Source organism: Hemiscyllium ocellatum, chromosome 8, assembly GCF_020745735.1.
Source record: "Hemiscyllium ocellatum isolate sHemOce1 chromosome 8, sHemOce1.pat.X.cur, whole genome shotgun sequence".
In the NCBI taxonomy this organism is placed as follows: Eukaryota; Metazoa; Chordata; class Chondrichthyes; order Orectolobiformes; family Hemiscylliidae; genus Hemiscyllium; species Hemiscyllium ocellatum.
In genome coordinates, this window is record NC_083408.1 from 32,730,564 (window position 1) to 32,748,827 (window position 18,264).

Below are 18,264 nucleotides of genomic sequence, written 5' to 3' on the forward strand. Positions count from 1 at the left end.
CCCCAATACTTTAAAAACATCTTATTCTGAGATTATTCCTTAATTCTTTCCAAGAGTGGTTGCAGTCAGATTAAATTTCTTGACATAGGAAAGAAATTCAAATAGAACAGTCCAAGTTAAATGAGAAGATTGAAAATCTAAAAGCAGTACAGCAGACAAGTTAACTCATCAATTCTGCGCAATCTAGTTAGTCTAATTCCACTACTGTATTTCCATCTCACTAAACGTATTTCACTCAAATACCCATTCAATTTCCTTTAGAAATCATTAATAGTCTTCACTTCCACCACCAGTCTCTGTCACCTCACCTTGTGGTTAAAATCCATCCTTTATTCCTGAAATGTCCTCATCCTTAGAACCATTCTGTTAAGTCCCCTCTGCAGTATCTAAATGTGTCCCCTCACATTTTAATGAAATGTGGGGACCAGGCTGGACGCAAAGTTTTAGTTCGGGCCCAACTAAAACTTAATAGAGAATCATCACAACCTATCTGCTTCAGCACACATTCTATAAAGATAAAAGCCCAAGATCCTAAATGTTTTACTAACTATTCTTTCAATATTTCCTGCCACTTCAAGGGACATCCCAGTCTCTGTGCCATTCATTAAATCAATAATTAGGCTAGATATCTCTCTTGCAAAAACTTAAACCTCACACTTTTCTGAATTAAGTTCCATATGCTACTTGAGGGCCCATTGGAATAGCCAAGCCCTGGTGCAGTCAATTTATGCCATCATCAATGTTTGCCACAACTCCCAAGTTGGGCATCATCAGCAATTTTTGAAATTTTACTCTGGTGTGCAATAATGACAGAGTACACAATACTTAAGTATTCACTGAATAAAGGATGCCATTGTTCAACAATGATCAATTATACCCAAGAACTACAGACCACAGACTAGAAGACCTGGTCTTGAAGCCGGCTTCCAAAGTGTGTACCACCTTAAGTTGCAATGTTTCAAAGAATCAAAGGACTATTTTGTTCTTGTTTTGAGAGAGGACAGGCTGGTCAGAAATTTTAAAAAAAGCTATCTGAAGTTGAGGCAGAACTGAAACAGCCGACGAATCTGGAAACATTGGAACCAGTAACCACTAGTGAATATGCTGCTCTAAGTATTCCAGCTTTAAAAGCAGATGATGCAGCGAGGATTTGTGGTGACTTTTAAGGCAATGGAACAACATCCACTCTCACTCATGAAAGATCTATTCCGTGGACTGGTGCGAGGAAAGAAATTCTCTAAAATGGATCTGTTGCAGGTCCATGAAGAGGTCTCAGTTGTTGCAAACAATAGAGACTCTCAGGGACTTTTCTGCTAAAGGTATCTCCATTTTGTTGTCAAGTCAGCACCAGCTCTGCTCCAGAATGCCATAGGCCAAATTTTAAGTGGGTTGTCTGGAGTCCATAGGAGCATTTGAGAAACCTCAATGAAACCCTTAAAAAGTTGCAGAAGTATGGTCTACAAGTAAAAAAGGGAGAAATAAGTGTTCTCTTTGAGGGATTGAATTGAATACTTGGGCATCAAATCAACACTGAAGGACTATATAAGTTGCCCAAGATGGAGGTTAGCATGAAGGCCCCTAGATCAGAGACTGTGCCTCAACTGAGATCATTCTTGGGACTTACAAAATTATTATAGCAAGCTTGACTTGCATCTGACACCTATACTAAAATGCTTACATAAGTTGCTCAGGAAAGGACAGCTATGAAAATGGAATTTGCCATGCAAGGAGGTTTACCACGAGGTGAAGCAAGCCTTAAAAAGGTCAAGTGTTAACTCACTTCAACCCAAGGTTACCATTACTGTTAGCATGTGACATCTTGCCTTATGGAGCTGGCACTATACTGTCATAAATCTCACCAAATGGAGGAAAAGCCCACTGGATTCTCATCAAGGTCATTAATAAAGTGGGAGGAGAACTATGCCCAAGTTGAGAACAGGCGACAAAAAGCTAAAAATAAAAATTGGGCATCGTTTCAGTGTTACATGGTTCTCCTCACAACTTTACGTCAGACACTTTGTGCTGTTGACCGCTACAGGCCGCTAACCTTCATTTTTGTCTTGCATCTAGGGATATGGTCAATGGTAGCAGCAAAGAGATGTGTACTGGCTCTGTGAGCCTACACATATGAAATCAGACACCAATACAGAGAGAAGCACAGCAATGCAAATGACTTGTTAGGGCTGCCACTACTGAGGGATACAGAGGTGCCCAACTGAGGCTGAACATTATGTAGTTTTCACAGGAAGACAAGGTACGTGTTTGGAACCCTTCCCCAGAATGACGTGAGTGTTGTCATTCCTTCCCCATTAAAGAAGAAAACATGCTGGAACAAGTGCACCAAGGGCACCCTGGTGTGGTGCAGAAGAAATAGCAAGAAGCCATTTTTGGTGGCTGAGCGCGGACGCCCAGATTGAGGAGAATGCGGTATCATGTGAATTCTACACATTAGTAAAGACGGTGCTAGTGTTATCATCCCCTCAAGCAAGGGAATGTTCTCAACTATCAAGGCAGCAGAAAATTGTGAGTTCACAAGAGCAGCAGAGGGACAAATGTGGATGACCACTCCAAGTGGCCCGAGGTGGTGGTCATGAAGTCGGTATCAGCAGAAGTAACGGTAGACGGAATGGATGAAATATTTTCCAGGCTTAGGATCCCTGAACAAGTTATGAGTGACAAAGGTCCACAGTTTCTCACAAAAGAGTTTGGCGGGTACCTGAAATATCATGGAGTCAGACAGACAAGATCCGCTCTACATCACCCAGCGATAAATGACCAGATGGAGACTTGTACAGACCTTGAAGCAACTTTTGAAGGCCTTCCAAAGGGAGTGTTTGATCGGTCAGTGAATTAACAAGTTTCCTCAGCATATATCATAACGTCACATACGACCAAGTGCTTGCTGACATCCTTCACATTCAAATATCAGTAACGAACTGTGAGAGACTTGCTATGGCCAAAAGAGACCAGACAGATGGTACAGCGTAATCAAGAGGGACAGGTGGCCAGAAGGGCAGGAATGTCAAAGTCAAGGATCTTCCACAAAAGAAAAAGAGACAGTCTTGGTCAGAAATAATATGTCTAGGGAGAAATTATTCCAGCAACAGGGGTAGTTCAAGCAGGACTGCCGCTGTATAAGATGCTGACCAAGGATGAGCTGGTCTAGAGGAGACATGGGCCAGATGGAACCTGTGGTGTCAACCAAGTCACAGGTCTCCAAGACAGGGCTGGCCAAATTTAAAGAGGAAACAGATGATTCAAAGGATAATAGCAGCCAATCACAGAGAAAAACATCTGCTGAACAGTAGGAGCTTTTAGAAGTGTGGTAGACTACACCAGAAAGGCTCCTTAGATTAGACTCATCTAAAAACCACCATCCTCTGAGAGACTAATCATTTCAACGTAGACTATGAAAGCAATGCTTAGGATTGTGGTGGGAGGTGTGGCGCTCACAATGCTCCCTATGTTTTTGTAAATATTCCACACTATGTACATATGTTGGCTACAATAGGTTTATAATATTTGATAGGTTTATAATCTGATTGTGTAGCTATAAAGATGTGTAATAAATGGCTCCTGGTTCAAGTGCTACTTGCCCAACTCGTGGTCTATTAATAATTCATACATTGATGAAAAATATGACTCACCGCCATCTTTTCAAGGACTATGAGAGATGGGCAATAAATCTTGGTCTTTCAGCAATGCACACACAACTCTTGAAACAAAAACTGGCTTCCTAACCATACTTGTTTTTCATAGGTTTACCAATGCCAGTGTTCACTTCAGTTATCCAGCTCCAAAGCTCTCAAAACGTCTTTCCTTCAAGGCATTTCTTAAAACTTAACTATTTGATCAAGCCTTTGGCCAGCTACTCTTAATTTCTCTATGTGGCTTGACACAAAATATTCGCTGGTAGTCACTTTTGTAAAGCATCTTAGGATGTTATGCTAGGTTAAAGATGTGATATGAATGCAAGTTAGTAAGGGTGAAAACAGCCAGAAAATACATGAAAGCTGGGAACACGGTAAAAAGGTGAGACCTGAATACAACAGTTTTTGCAGTTTCTGCCTGTCAATTGGCCAAATTAACAGGATGGTTATCACAGCTGTCGAGCAAGAAAGTCAACGTAATGGAGTTGCCACAGCTAGGACATAAAGGAAGGTCAGTGACAAATGGTTTACAGGCCAGAGTTTTGGGCAAAAAGGAAGTCAGGATCTGAGCGATCCTGAGTTAAAGGAGGCATGGAAGTAATCATAAATCAGAAGTAGGAAAGCAAACATTCCTAGAAGGAGCAGGAAGAGGCTCCTCTTGGCCCGCAGTGTTAACTAAGGCCATTTTGAGCCAGTAGTTTCTGCTTCTTTGTCACTGACTGGCTTTATGAGCCCTGAAAATCGGTGTGTAGGAACATGGTCTGAATAGGCCAATGAAGCATCCTACATCATTTGTGCACAAAAGAAAAGACATGAAAATGTAGATAAATAATGTTGTAGGTTTACCACTTTAAATTTTTTGACAAAAATACCCTAATTATTGCAGGATGGAGTAGTAGTAGAATATTATCAAGTTTTCATGAGTTCGAATTCAATAACAGCCTGCATTTTTAATTCAGTCCCACCCAAAATTTTAGTATCAATGAAAGTAACCACAAACCTATTGTCATAAAAATCTAACCAATTCACCAAAGACCAAGGACACTAGTTGTCTTAACTTGGCAGAAATGGTTCAGAAATAAAACAAACCACCTTATTCTCATTGCATTTCGGAATGGACAATAACTCACCTTATCACAATGTCATATCACAAGAATGAACTTTTCAAAAAACATTTCCATTTTAACATAGTGCAGATAAAACAAAGGCTGAAGGAAAAATTAATGCTGACAGAACTTAGGTTTAAGAAACAATATAATTTCAAGCATTGTTAATCACTTTGAGCTGTTCCTTTCGTATTTATAACCCCCACATTAGTTTAGTGCTTTCAACAGAAGTATGATATCTGTGGCAATGCATACTTTGGTAGCACTGCGCCAAATTATTAGCAGAACTCTACATATTAGGAAGCAGAAGTTTAAAGGAAAATTATTCCTGATGAAGGGCTTTTGCCCGAAACGTCGATTTTACTGCTCCTCGGATGCTGCCTGAACTGCTGTGCTCTTTCAGCACCACTAATCCAGAATCTGGTTTCCAGCATCTGCAGTCATTGTTTTACCTATATAATTGGGAGCAGCCTGCTCTAAATCAGAGTTAGAATAGGGGCTGGAAAACAATGCAGAGGTTAGAATTTGGTAAAGACTAATAGACAAATTAGAAAGCCAGAATTTTCTCTGCACACAAATAATAAAAAGTACAAATAGAAAGTGCTAGAGAAACTCAGCAGGTTGAGAAACAAAGAGATAATGTTGAGACACCAATATGACTCTTCTTCAGAATGCTGAGTAATATTGGATGCAGAATGTTGTTTTTCTCTCCACAGATGCTACTACATTTGCTGAGTTTTTTTAAAGTAATACTTTATTTTTATTTTACTCCTCCCAAAGTTTGTTGAGTTAGGTACTTGAATTTTGAAGTGAGCAGTTTAGATCTCATCACAGTATGCTTGAACCTTGTGGATTTGCTCGTGTTACAGGACTCTTTTAGATATGGTTTCAAGACACCTTTGGGAGAGGTCAGGTACCCTCTGATCTCCAGCATCTGCAGTCCTCACTTTCTCCTTTTTACCCTCAGATTGGTAAAAGTGATCATGTTTGTGCATAAAATGTGAATAAATTCAGTGGAACTGCCAAAGCTGATACAAGATTAATCATTTGTAAAAAGTTGTATGGTTCAAAATTAAACCAGTGATTTCTATTTCACTCTGAGACTAAGGTTCAAAGACTACCATCACAGGACTTCTGTTGCAATACTGATTTTACAACCTAACATCATCTGTACTGGATTGACAGTTCCAAGTATTTACATGTTTGTTTCCATAGGAGATTAGATGATATAACTGACCATGGCATGGTGGTACACAACTCTATTCAAGTGGGGACAGCATAAAGGAAATGTAGTAACAGTCTGAGATAGCATACTGACAGTTCTGTACAGACAAAAGGCAAGTGCTCAGGTAGAGTAGGACTTTAAGGGTGGGGAGTGGAGTTAAGTCGTCATGGTTCATTAGGTACCAATAACATAGATAGAACAAGGAAAGAGGCTCTACTTGAACAGTATGAGGATGCACAACCAAGCTGCACAGTAGAATCCCAAGTCAGCCTGATACCAATTAACAAGAAGGTATGTAAGATTGGCGAAATAAATATATGGCTCAAAACACAGCTGTGGGAGAAACATGTTCCAGTTTAGGGACACTGACAGCGGAGAAAATGGGGACTGCACTATTGGAACGGACTGCACTCGAACTTATCTGGGTTCAGTGTTTAGCAAAAGAACTAAGGAAGCAAAGAGGGTTTTAAATTAAACAGGAGTGAGGGATCAAGCTTGGGTCAATGCAATGAATTGGAAATTTAAAGGCAGGAGCACAAAATAAAAATTTGGGAAATGAAGATCAATGAATTGCAGGGAAGAACACAAAGGAAAATCCTAAGACTACACCAAAATTCAAGACTAGGCTACAAACAAAACAAAAAGATATAAAGCCTCTAAGTTTAACCTAAGGATATGTAGTATTTCTAACCAAATGCGCAAATTGATTGTCTGAAGTAAACAAATATAATTGATAATTATGGAGATACGGGTGTAGGATGAGGAGAATTGGGTCCTGAATGTTGAAGAATAGGAGATATTCAAAATGAATAGGAAACTAAATAAAGTTGAAGGGCAAGGCTTGGTTTAGGAGAACAAAATGTAGAATCGGTTTGGGTGGAGATGAATAACAGTAGAGGAAAGAAGTCACTGATAGGGATACTCCTTGGACTCTATACAGTAACCACAGCGCAGGATGAAGTGCGTAAAAAGAAATATTGATGATTATGATCAAGGGACAACACTAATCATGGATGATTTAATCATTACATGAACTGAAAAATCCGATCATCAATATACTTTGATGAGGTGGTCACGGAATGCTATTGAGACAGCTTCTTAGGGTTGTATAGTCTGAAACCAACCAGACAGCAGGTTCTACTAAATTTGGTACTGTGTAATATGACAGGATAAAAGTGGGTCTAAGACTAGTACTTTAAACTTAAATAATGAAAATCAAGCTAGCTGAACTAAATTAGGATAGCAGGCTAGGGGATAGATCAATAAGGAAGCGAAGACTTTCCCCAGTTAAAGGGGGTACTTCAGAATACTCAGAATAAGTATATTTCCTCTACAAAGAAACATTTTCATGGCTATAGGAGGGTGCATGATGACGGGCCGAGACACACACATTGGCATGGAGGGTATGAGGAGTTAGATGGGAGAGCGTGAATTAACATAAACGGCATGCAGGATGTATTGGGACAAAAGTTTGTTTTAAATAATTTGAAGAAATAATTTCAATACAGTGCTGGTGCACCAAGGCAGACCTTCTCAGAAAATGCAGCCACCTTGTAACAAAAATCTGACCTCTCAGCTACTCTGTGGTTAGGTTTACAGATTTGGGGAATGTACGAACTTTGCACTCCAAACCAGAGTGCAAACGTCCAGACATGAGCTTAATGTGATCCTATCCTGGTTGCCATTAAGTGGATATCCATTTCATGTTAGCTACTTCATAAAGTTGACAGTGAAAAGTCACAGGAATATCCAATGTGTATCTGGTAACCAGTGGTATATTGAACCATCTTCCCCCTCAGGAGGCATAAAATGGAGTTTCCTTTATTAGTACAACAGCTTGCATGCATATGCCACTTTCAACAGGTTAAAACGTTCCAAAGTGCTTCTATAAGACTGTAAAACACAGGAGCAGAAGTAGGACACTCAGCCCATGGAGTCTGTTCTCGCAATCAATTCGCTCATGGCTGATCTGATAATCCTCAGCTACGTTTTCTTGCTTTTTCTCCATTACTGTAGATGCCCTTACTGATTAAAATTTCATCTCTCAGCCTTGAATATACTTAGTGGCTGAAACTCTACTAGAGAATCCTCCCAATTTGCTCCTCTTTGAGGATACAAACTGCTCATCATCTATCCTAAATTGGCGATTTTGTACTGAGATTATACCTACTAGATTATACTCCCCAATGAGGAAACAATTACTTCCGCATCTGCCTTGTCAAGCCCAAGAATCTTGTATGTTTCAATAAAGTTGCCCTTTCTTCTAAATTCCAATGTATGTAGGCCCAACCTACTCAACCTCTCCTCATAAGATAGTCCCTCCATATCCAGCATTAGTCTAGTGAATCTTCTGAATTCCCAAGCTATTAATATATATTGTAAATAAATGCATTCCCAACATGGATCCCTGTCACAAGTTGGCATCCTGAAAATGCCCCCCTTACACTAACACTATCATCTATTAATTAGCCAGTTCTCTATCCATGCTAATACAATCCCTCAGACGCAATAGGTTCTTAATAAAATTCACTGGGATGCTGTCAGACACAAAAGTGGAATCAGCTTTTGTGTCTGACAGCTTTTGTACATGAAGATATCATGATGGGTCCATGATATCCTCATGTACAAGTCACTTATTGCTAACAGCATAAATCTAGGCATCATCAACTTTACATGGGAAAAATCCACCCCCCCACAACAATCTTTTGAATGTCTCACTTGCGATGAGAAGTATCCATTATATTACCTTGACAAGTGCCCAGCTCAACTTTCAAGTCCTGTTTAAGTCCTAAATGTAATGTGGTTTCCCACAGTACTGACTCCACTCCACTACGGATATATTGGGTAAACTGCAATCAGGGCAACCTGTTCAACTCTGAGCTGAGCTTCAAAATGATAACCACTCAAGAGTGTACAATTCCAGCTATGCATCACCAACTTCTTTGGTTCCTACTGTTATCTCTTCATCTTCCTACATTGCTTTATTATTTTCAGATTTAACCATTTCAGCACTTCATTTGGTAGCCTGTGACTCTTCATAAAACCCAACTTTTCCGAAGTCGGCTGCGTGCATTTCATTCAATGTTAAGACCCATTCCAGTAATCAGTGATCTTCATTAAACCCCTGGCTCCCCCAATGTTCAAGTTTAAAAATCCTCATCCTGTTTTTAGACTTCTTCATAAACTTTCATTAATCTAAGTGTGCATCTTCCTTCAGCCTCAGGTCTTCCCAAAACTTATCAACTTGAGCAGTAGTAAACAATACACTGGGTTATCTAGTATATGAAATAGAATTCAAAACGCCATAGGGTATGATACTATGCATTTATATGGTTCAACACCACCTGGAGCTGTCTGTGCACTCTTTGCTGCAATACTGCAGTAAGGAGAAACACTAGTTGATCCTCTAAGTGTAGGTATTTTACTACTCATAGGCTCAGTTATGTGACACTTCAAATTTGGCAATTGTGGTGGGCAAAAGACTGCAAAAACCTATTTTCCTGAACATACTCTTACAGCATTCTTTAATAAGTTATCTCATTTCTACTTATTAGGATTTACTACACTATATGCATGTCAGTTCCAGAACATACACAAAATGGTCCTTACCCTCTCTGGAGCTGGAATCACTGCAGTGCTTCAACTTGCATGCTTCAAATGTTTCTTTGTTATTAATCTTACTGTATAGATTGTTTTCCTAGAAACACAAAAGGTGCGGCTTGAAAATTTAGCACAAGTAATTCTGACATGGTAGCAGCTGTGGCTCAATAGTAATCTTCAAAGAAATTGTAGGTTCAAATTGCACTCCAAGGACGTGAACACAAAATCTGACTTGATACTTTTACAGCACTGAGGAAGTGCTGCACTTGGAGGTGCCACGTTTTGGATCAGACAGTAAATCTCTCAGGTGGATGCAAGAGTCTCAAGGTACTATTTCAAGCAGGAGAGCTCTTCTTGCATTCTAGCTGATAGACGACACTCGACCAATACCCAAAACACATACTGTTATTTTCATTATCACGATCATTTGTGGAAGTTTGTTACGAACAAATTTGTTCTCTTGTTTCCTACATCACTGCCTATAGTTCAAATATACTTTATTGGCTGTGAAGTACTTTAGGATTTTCGGAGGTTATAAAAGAGCCAAATATGCATGGCTTATCATCTTTTCATCTCTTTAGTCTCTAAGCTTTACCCAGTCCAAATTATTTTTTCTGTGTATGTTCTAAAGTCTCCCTTGCTTTATCTTTCCTTCAACCTTGTGCAAACACTTATCTGTTCACTCCCATGTCTTATTTATGTCTTCTATTCTCTTTGCATACCATTCATACAAATCTTGCACTCTCTTTCCATACATTTCTCTAACTGTCTTTCTTCCAATTTTGAGAACTTCAGGTGAAACAAATGAGAACACATTTGTAATTTAGAAAGGGACTTGGATGCTAATTCATCTCTTCCCTAGCTGGTTAGCAAGAAAAAGGAAATGCCTGATCCAAGGCAAACAGCCTACAGCTCTCTTCATCTGTCCTATTTATCAACGGCATGCCCTGGCACATGTTTTTTTGCTGACTTAAACAGAGATCAGCAGCAATAAGAGGTGAGCATTGCCACGGTCACATAGTGTGTTGCCATCATTTTATACTCACCACAGCAACCAATCTAAGGTATGCAAGCATTAGGAAGGGTACCTATAAGCTAACATGTACAGGGGAAGTAAAGCGGAAACCAGCCACCACTGCTTGTGCTCGTTGTCACTGAGTTGCTTCTCCATTTGGACCACCAAGAAACAAAAAGTCTTGAAGCAGATATAAAATAGATTGACTCAATTAATTTGACAAAAACAAAATTAATTGCTAAGTTTTTATTAAAAAGTTGAAATCAGACATCATTGCAACATAATTTCTATCCATTTAAGGGCAGAAAACGGATGCTGTTGTAACAACCTAAAGGTTTGTGAAGGTTAAACATTCCAACATCACTCTCTCTCACTTGTACTTGATCCAAATACAAGGCATTCCCCAGCATCACTAAGAATTCCTTATCTATACCAAGAATGAGGGGTTTTCCAATTGATATAGGACCTGTCAGTCTCCGACATCCAAAGGTACATCACAAATCAATTCAGTGAACTGTCAAAATGGCTATATGACATGGTAGGAAACCAGACAGTTTTCCAAAAGCAAACTCAACAAAAAGTGATGTCATGACCAAATAATCAGTTCTTACAATGCTACTTGAGGGATAAATATTAACCAGGACTCAGGTTGCACTCTGCTGGTTACCTTAGCAAAGTGCAATTTACATCCATTGGACAAGGCTTGTTTTTACGTCTCATCTGCAGGTACTCAGTTATACATGTGCGCATCAACCAAAGTTGTACACTCAATTCCCTGGAGTGCGACTTGTACACACAATAGGAAGTATGAAACAGAAACAGTATGAAACAGTACTTACAGTGTGGAAGCAGGCCCTTCGGCCCAACAAGTCCACACCGACCCGCCGAAGCGTAACCCACCCATACCCCTACATTTTACCCCCTACCTAACACTACGGACAATTTAGCATGGCCAATTTACCTGACCCGCACATCTTTGGAATGTGGGAGGAAACCGGAGCACCCGGAGGAAACCCACGCAGACACGGGGAGAATGTGCAAACTCCACACAGTCAGTCGCCTGAGGTGGGAATTGAACCCGGGTCTCTGGCGCTGCGAGGCAGCAGTGCTAACCACTGTACCAGCTCTTGTAAAGTGTCAGCTCTTCAACTCTCTGGTCATTACTTCATGTGCATTTAAAAATACCTAATCGATGCTAGTGAAAAAGTACAAGTTTACCTGTCCACAACTGTGCTCTGAATTGCAGGTGCAGATTATTGATCTTTCAACTTTTTTGCGTTCGAAGACGCAAACACGTGCACAGGTCATCATACTTTCAAAATACCAATACACTGGGCCTTTCTCATCAGCCTTAAGCAAACATAAAAATAATTTAAAAAGCAGAAAATTAAAAGAAAGCTTACCTAGACAAGAGCAAAATAATTGTTTCGCCTATGTTAATATGAGAGTATTGCAAGGCTTTAAAATAACATGTACATATCTCTGATTAACTGGAAGGCAATCTTTATGTCAGATAGATTCTACATAGAATTACAAAATGAAATTCAATTGTTTGTTATTCAACATATTCCTGGAATAATTTTGCAGTTTTTACCTTTAAACAGAAATACTGTTTTGACCTTCAAAAGGAATAAACAACAGGTTAGGAAAGATTGCTTCAAAAATGAAGCTCTCAGAGCTAAGTTGAGCAAATGTAAACCATCTCACTCACCAAACAAGAGTGTTTGCAGAAAGAACCCACTGAACCATCTAATTGGGTAGCCAATATGATTTACAGGTTAAATGAATTGGAGGTCTATCCAGTGTGATTTTCTGCTCATCTTTGCAATAGAATACATTTGTGTATTTACTACACTTGTATTTCAGAAAGGCCTTCAACAATGATCCTGTGAAAAAGCTTGTACTGAAAATAAGAAAGCTTTAATTCATGGAAACATTTTATTATGGGTATGTAATTGTTTGCAAATAGAGTTGAAAGGCTTGCTCTATAGGACAGTCATCAGCCGAGGAGAAGGTAACCAGTAGGGTCACATAGAGAACCATTTTGCATCTTCTTTTATAATTGTAGTCAGAGTCAATATAATAGCTATATTATTAGATGATACAAAGCTAATTAATGCAGTAGATAAGAAAGGTAAAATGATAACATTTAAAACACATCGCCAATATAATTGGAAATTGGACAGACAAGGTGGCAGGTATAACTAAATGTAGAGAAGCACTAAAAAAAATGAAACTTGAATGTGATTAGAATGTTTTGTCTTTAAAAAGAAAAGATGTGCAATATCACTGGAGAACCAAATCCTAGAAAACTAGCCAGATTTTTAAAATTTCATTTTGTGTCAGCTGTGGATACAGGTTGGAAAGAAATATAGTTATTAACTGCATCAAATGATAGCCATTTCTCAACAACCACATAAATCAACCATGACTGAAGGAGAGAGTCCAAATCTGACTGCAGCTTCACCCCAACTAAGAAAAGATTCCTCTCTTCACATTTAAAAAAGGTACCACCATGTTTAGTTCAGTTTGCAGTGGAATATTGTGTCTATTGTGTTAATTAAATCTTTCCCAAATCTGTTTCTATCCTCAAACAATCAAGTGGATGCGAAAAATGGTAAGACAACAAAAACGAAACTCTATGCCTAGCAAAAGGAAAGGACATCAGCCTCCCGAATTGTATTATTCTACCTACACACAAGGAGTTATGATTATCCAGAGGGCTAACAGGTCTACCTTTGGCTCCAACTCCTGAAAAGTATCTGAACTAAGACCATAAGACATAGGAACTGAAGCTTACTGAATCAAAATCTGTCTTGCTTAATCTTGAATATATTTAACAACCGAACTTCTACAGCTCTCTGCAAAGAATTTCACAAATTCACAACCCTCAGGGAATAAATTTCTCATCATCTCTGCCTTAACTTGGTGAGCTGACAATCAAGATTATGCCCTCTGGTCCTAGACCAGCCCACAAAGGAGGACAATCTTTCCGTATCTAACCTGACCTGTTCCCTAAGAATCTTGTATGTTTAAATGAAATTGCCTCTCGTTCTTCTAAATTCCAGTGAGAAAAGGCCAAACCTATTCAATCTCTCCCCATAAGACCTTTATTACACAGTTTCAGCCTGGTGAACCTTCACTGCACTGCGTTCAATGCCATTACATCTTTCCTTAAGAAAGGAGTCCAAAACTGCTTACAGTATCCCAGCCTTGTCTACCTTTAGAGGACCCCTCCCCTCCACTTTTATATTTCCCCTATTTTCACACTTTGATTTCCCAACTGAAAATGGCGGATAGCTTGAGATTTATGCCCAAAGACTCCGAAATTCTTGTTCTGTAGAATCCACAGCCTTCAGCAATTCAGATAACAAAAGAGATCAATGTTTCATTAAGTAAAGTGCACACCCTCATATTTTCTCACATTGTCGTCCATCTGCAAAGATCGGCCCACTAGCTTAACCTGTCTATCCCACTGCGGACTCCTTGCGTCATCCTCACCATTTACCTTCTCACCTATCCAAAGCATTAACATGTACTGTAATAATTGCAGCCCAAGCACTGATTCCTATATGTATCCATTAGCATTAGGTTGCCATGCTGAAAATGTCCCCTTCATCCCAATTCTGTCTGTCTGTCTGTTAGTCAACCCTCTTTCCATGCTAATACAATACCTCCAATACCATGGGCTCTTACTAAAGTGTGGTACCTAATTAAATGCCTTCTGAATATACAAATATATTACATCCATTCCATCCCCATTATCTATCTTGCTCATTACCTCCTTAAAGAATTCTAATAAATGCGTCAGGACTGATTCCTCTTTATAAGGCTGCTGACACTGTTTGCTTAATTTTTAGTTTCTAAATGCTGTACAATTACATCCTTTATAACAGACACTAACATTTTCCCAACAACAGACATAATTACCTGCTTTTGTCTCCTTTTTTAAAATAAAAAGGTATTACACTGGCACCTTTCCTCGCCAAGATTTTTCCAGAATTCAAGGATCTTTGTGGAATTACGACCATTGTACTCACTACCTCTGTAGCTAAGTCTTTTAATATCCTAGGATAAATTAAAACCAGGTCCAGGCAACTCATCAGTCACAAGCCCAGTAGTTTCCCTTGCACTTTTTTCCTCTTGTGATAGTGGTGTTTATTCCCTCTCCTCCTTTTGCCCTATGGCGAATTCATAATTTAGAAATTCTATAGGGTGGGTATTTGTCCCTGATACTGACCACACATTTGTATTATTCACATTGAGAACTGAACTGTGCCAGCATTCACAAATAATAGTGAAAACTAAACTACATGCCTTTGTGGTGTATCCTGTTCACAAAAGGGACATGCAAAAATTCTGAGAAAAGCACAATATGAATGAATGCTGAAATTTTTAAGAACACAACATATTACCAAACAATAATGATACTTCTGAACACACACTTCTGGAGGACCTTACGTGAATTTCATCTGCTCACCTCAGAGGGCTTCGGTGAACTAGCAGGAGTCGACAACACCGAACTAACATCAGCTTTAGGAGAGTCATGCCCATCTGGACTTAGTGGAGATGGTGGTTGGGATGATGGAAGGAATTTGCTTCTATGAAAGGATTTTGGGAGAGGTGCAGTGTAGACTGGCTCAGGATCCACCTCGCCCTCCTGCCGAACCCATAGAGGAAATGGTCGCACAGGTTTCTCCGGTTCAGGAATTGCTGCTTGGAAAAGAAAACAAAAATTAAAGACAGTATTTCTCCCATTCTACTTTACTGGTGGAGGTACTGATAGAGATTTTGATGCTACAGGAATTATAACGTCTTTTAAAAATTATGCCTTCAATACACCAGGAGACTGACATCACACCAACATTACAAAAGAATACATAGATTCTATGAACTTAGTCTGCTATTTTGTGTTTGTCTCGATTCCCTTGTATCCATCCCAATCCCTAAAATATTTGCAGATTTTTGTATTTAAAAAAACTTGATATCTTTATTTATTAAGTATAATATATATGGCTTCGAGGTAATTGTTTCATTATATTTCCTTCCATTCGCGAAGACAAACCTATTATGTAATTTAAACACTATCACCTTCAAAGGCTGATTTAGCATCTTGTGCATAAAACTCTAACTGAAATAACTATTAGTTAACAAATTATCTTATCAGAGTTGAAATCAAAAGTAATGCTATTATTTATAATGCACATTATAGTGCTAGGACTAACATTTGTTTTGCCCAGCAGCAGTTAACTAACAAGTTTTGTCAGTGTTTAGAAAATGTGAGCTAGGATCCCACTCAATACAATTAATGTAAGGAAAAAGTAGAAAGGAAGAACATCTATAACAATCTCAGTCTCTGCCAGGTACGGAGGCACTCACAGGGTACTGGAGGAACTCTCTGATCTTCCTCAAATTATGTCAGGAAATCTTTAACGTTCACCTCCATCGTTAGAAAAGGGAAGATGAGATATCAGTTTACATCTAAAAAGAACGCACTTCCAGCAATGCACATTTCAGTACCTCATGATGTGAGGAACTAGATCAGCAGTACATCACAGTCACCACAGACCCAGAGGACGACAGTGCTAGACTATCATTAGAGATAGAGGACTGATGGTGAGTATAACCGGACCTCTGCCAGGACAAAAATTGAATCCAACACTCAAATCTGGACTCCGGGTTAAATCTGGCCCAGGAGTTCCTTCAACAAATTATGATCCTTTTGTTCTTCAAGAGGTTGGTGGTCTACATTGTGCACATGCTCCATGAACTATGTTAATTTAAAAATGTAGTCACTTTTCCACCAAATGGGATGTAGTTTGTAAACCAGTCTTTTAACTTCTATAAAGTTACCAAACTTTATCCTAAATCATTACAGAAAGCACTAACCATATTCAACTACTTTTTTCTTTTTCCTCTTTCTGGTTCTTGGTTTCCATTCATCATCATCTGCTAATGCATCGTAGAATATCAGATCTTCCCGCAGAGACTTGCTCAGCTGCCTTCTGCGTCGCCCAAAAGACTTCAGCACCAACATCTCACGTTTTGGACACATACAATTGAACATGCATTCTGGCTTGCGGCAATGCGTGGGCGGTTCTTTCATCTGTGACAGGCTAGAACAGATACAGCCTAAGCGGCAGAACTCATTCTTACACATTGGTGCCCGCTTAGGTATCACTTTGTGTTTTCTAGTTTGAAGCTTTCCCTAAGAGATGATGAGAGAAATATGCATTTTTATGCTCAACTGTGTTAGTCATACATCTTACACCGTTCAACTTAACTTAGACAAGTATAAAATCCAACATAGAAGAATGTTGCCAAACTCCTTACAGAGGGGAAAGCAATCTGTTTAATAGTTCCATGTTTTGTCTGCCTTGAAATATTAGTTCAGCAAAAGAAAATAGTAGTGCTGTCTTCTGCTACACTGCTTCTCGTGCTAGGCCCACAATCAACATACCCTTCAAACAGTGTGCACAAGTTCCTGACCTGACTTTCAATTAAAATATATTAAGTGGCATCCACTTTCTACAATGTTCACCTCAACAATTAGTTGGTCAGTGGAGAAAAGAAAATCAATAGCAGTGGCAATTGGAATATAACAGACTAGCTTGTGCAGATGTAACTTGGAAGATTATTAATTGGAAAGCATAATATGACCAGAAAGCAGAAAACTACAATACGCTGGGTCTGGATTTTCACCTTTGAAGTGCGTAGTGAATGTATGGAAATACCCAGCATTGCACACCTGCTTCAGAAGGAAATCGTTCCAGAGATTAACTTTTTATTGCTTGGGCAAGGGGAGGCAAATAGCAGGCTAGTCAGCCAATCTGGGTAAAAGGTTGTAGGCACTTACAGGGCCTGTTAGGTGTTGCAATGGGTAATATAAATAGCTTGCTTCAGAGCTGCGCAATTCTGGACCTCATACACCCCCCATGCCTTATCCATGCCAGCTGATGCTTACCCCAACAACCTCTACTCCCCCACATGAACCTAAGTCCCTCCATCTACTTCCCCATAGTCTCTCATGCATTGCTATGGAACATCCATGTCTACTAACCCTCAATACATTGTATCACAGTAATGAACCACTGAAATCAAAATTTTTGACTTTCATTAAAAGATCTTCTTTTTGCTGCATGCCAATAAAATGCTCAATCATCTAGACAGTATGAAGTATCAATGGAAAAACTTCAAGTGCTTCAAACCTTTATCTGGCGTAAATAAACAGTGCAATTGACAGAAGAGAAACAGTTTAACTTGGGGTTCATGTTTTTCAACAGACTTTGGGCTCTGAGCTAATGTATAATGAAACTTGGTGAACAGCCCAGGCATCCAGTGGACACAGGGGCACAAGGAACATCTTTTGAATGCACCTTTAAAAAGACTCCCTCAAACTGACTGTGGTTCATGACATCTGTGAAATGCCATCAACCATCAAAGGTTGGCCCAACTCCAAGAGAACTGAGGAGGCTAAGGACACTAACCCCACAATGCAGCTATGCAGGTTGGCAGGAAATCAGCCTTCACTTAAAAGGGACTTTTGAAAGTCAGAAACCCCGAGAATAGAAATCCATGAACCCTGGAATTAGGACCTGCCACTAATCTTAAACAGGTTCCCAGGCTATCCAAAAATCAGTTAAAAAAATCAAGTTTTGAATGTTGAGA

General features: G+C 39.3%; 1 protein-coding gene across 2 annotated transcripts in view; it reads right to left on the minus strand.

Moving 5' to 3' along the window:
• mgaa (MAX dimerization protein MGA a) overlaps window positions 1–18,264 on the minus strand; it is a 105,196-nt gene that overhangs the window by 53,376 nt on the left and 33,556 nt on the right. Inside the window, exons 9-12 of one of the 2 annotated variants that reach the window (XM_060828800.1) lie at window positions 16,486–16,804; window positions 15,077–15,309; window positions 11,815–11,946; window positions 9,591–9,678 (exon numbers count right to left, since the gene is read on the minus strand). In XM_060828800.1, coding sequence (XP_060684783.1) covers window positions 9,591–9,678; window positions 11,815–11,946; window positions 15,077–15,309; window positions 16,486–16,804 — 772 coding nt within the window. Of the gene's footprint in view, window positions 1–9,590; window positions 9,679–11,814; window positions 11,947–15,076; window positions 15,313–16,485; window positions 16,805–18,264 lie in introns of both variants that reach the window. The other variant, XM_060828798.1, reaches the window with a different exon arrangement.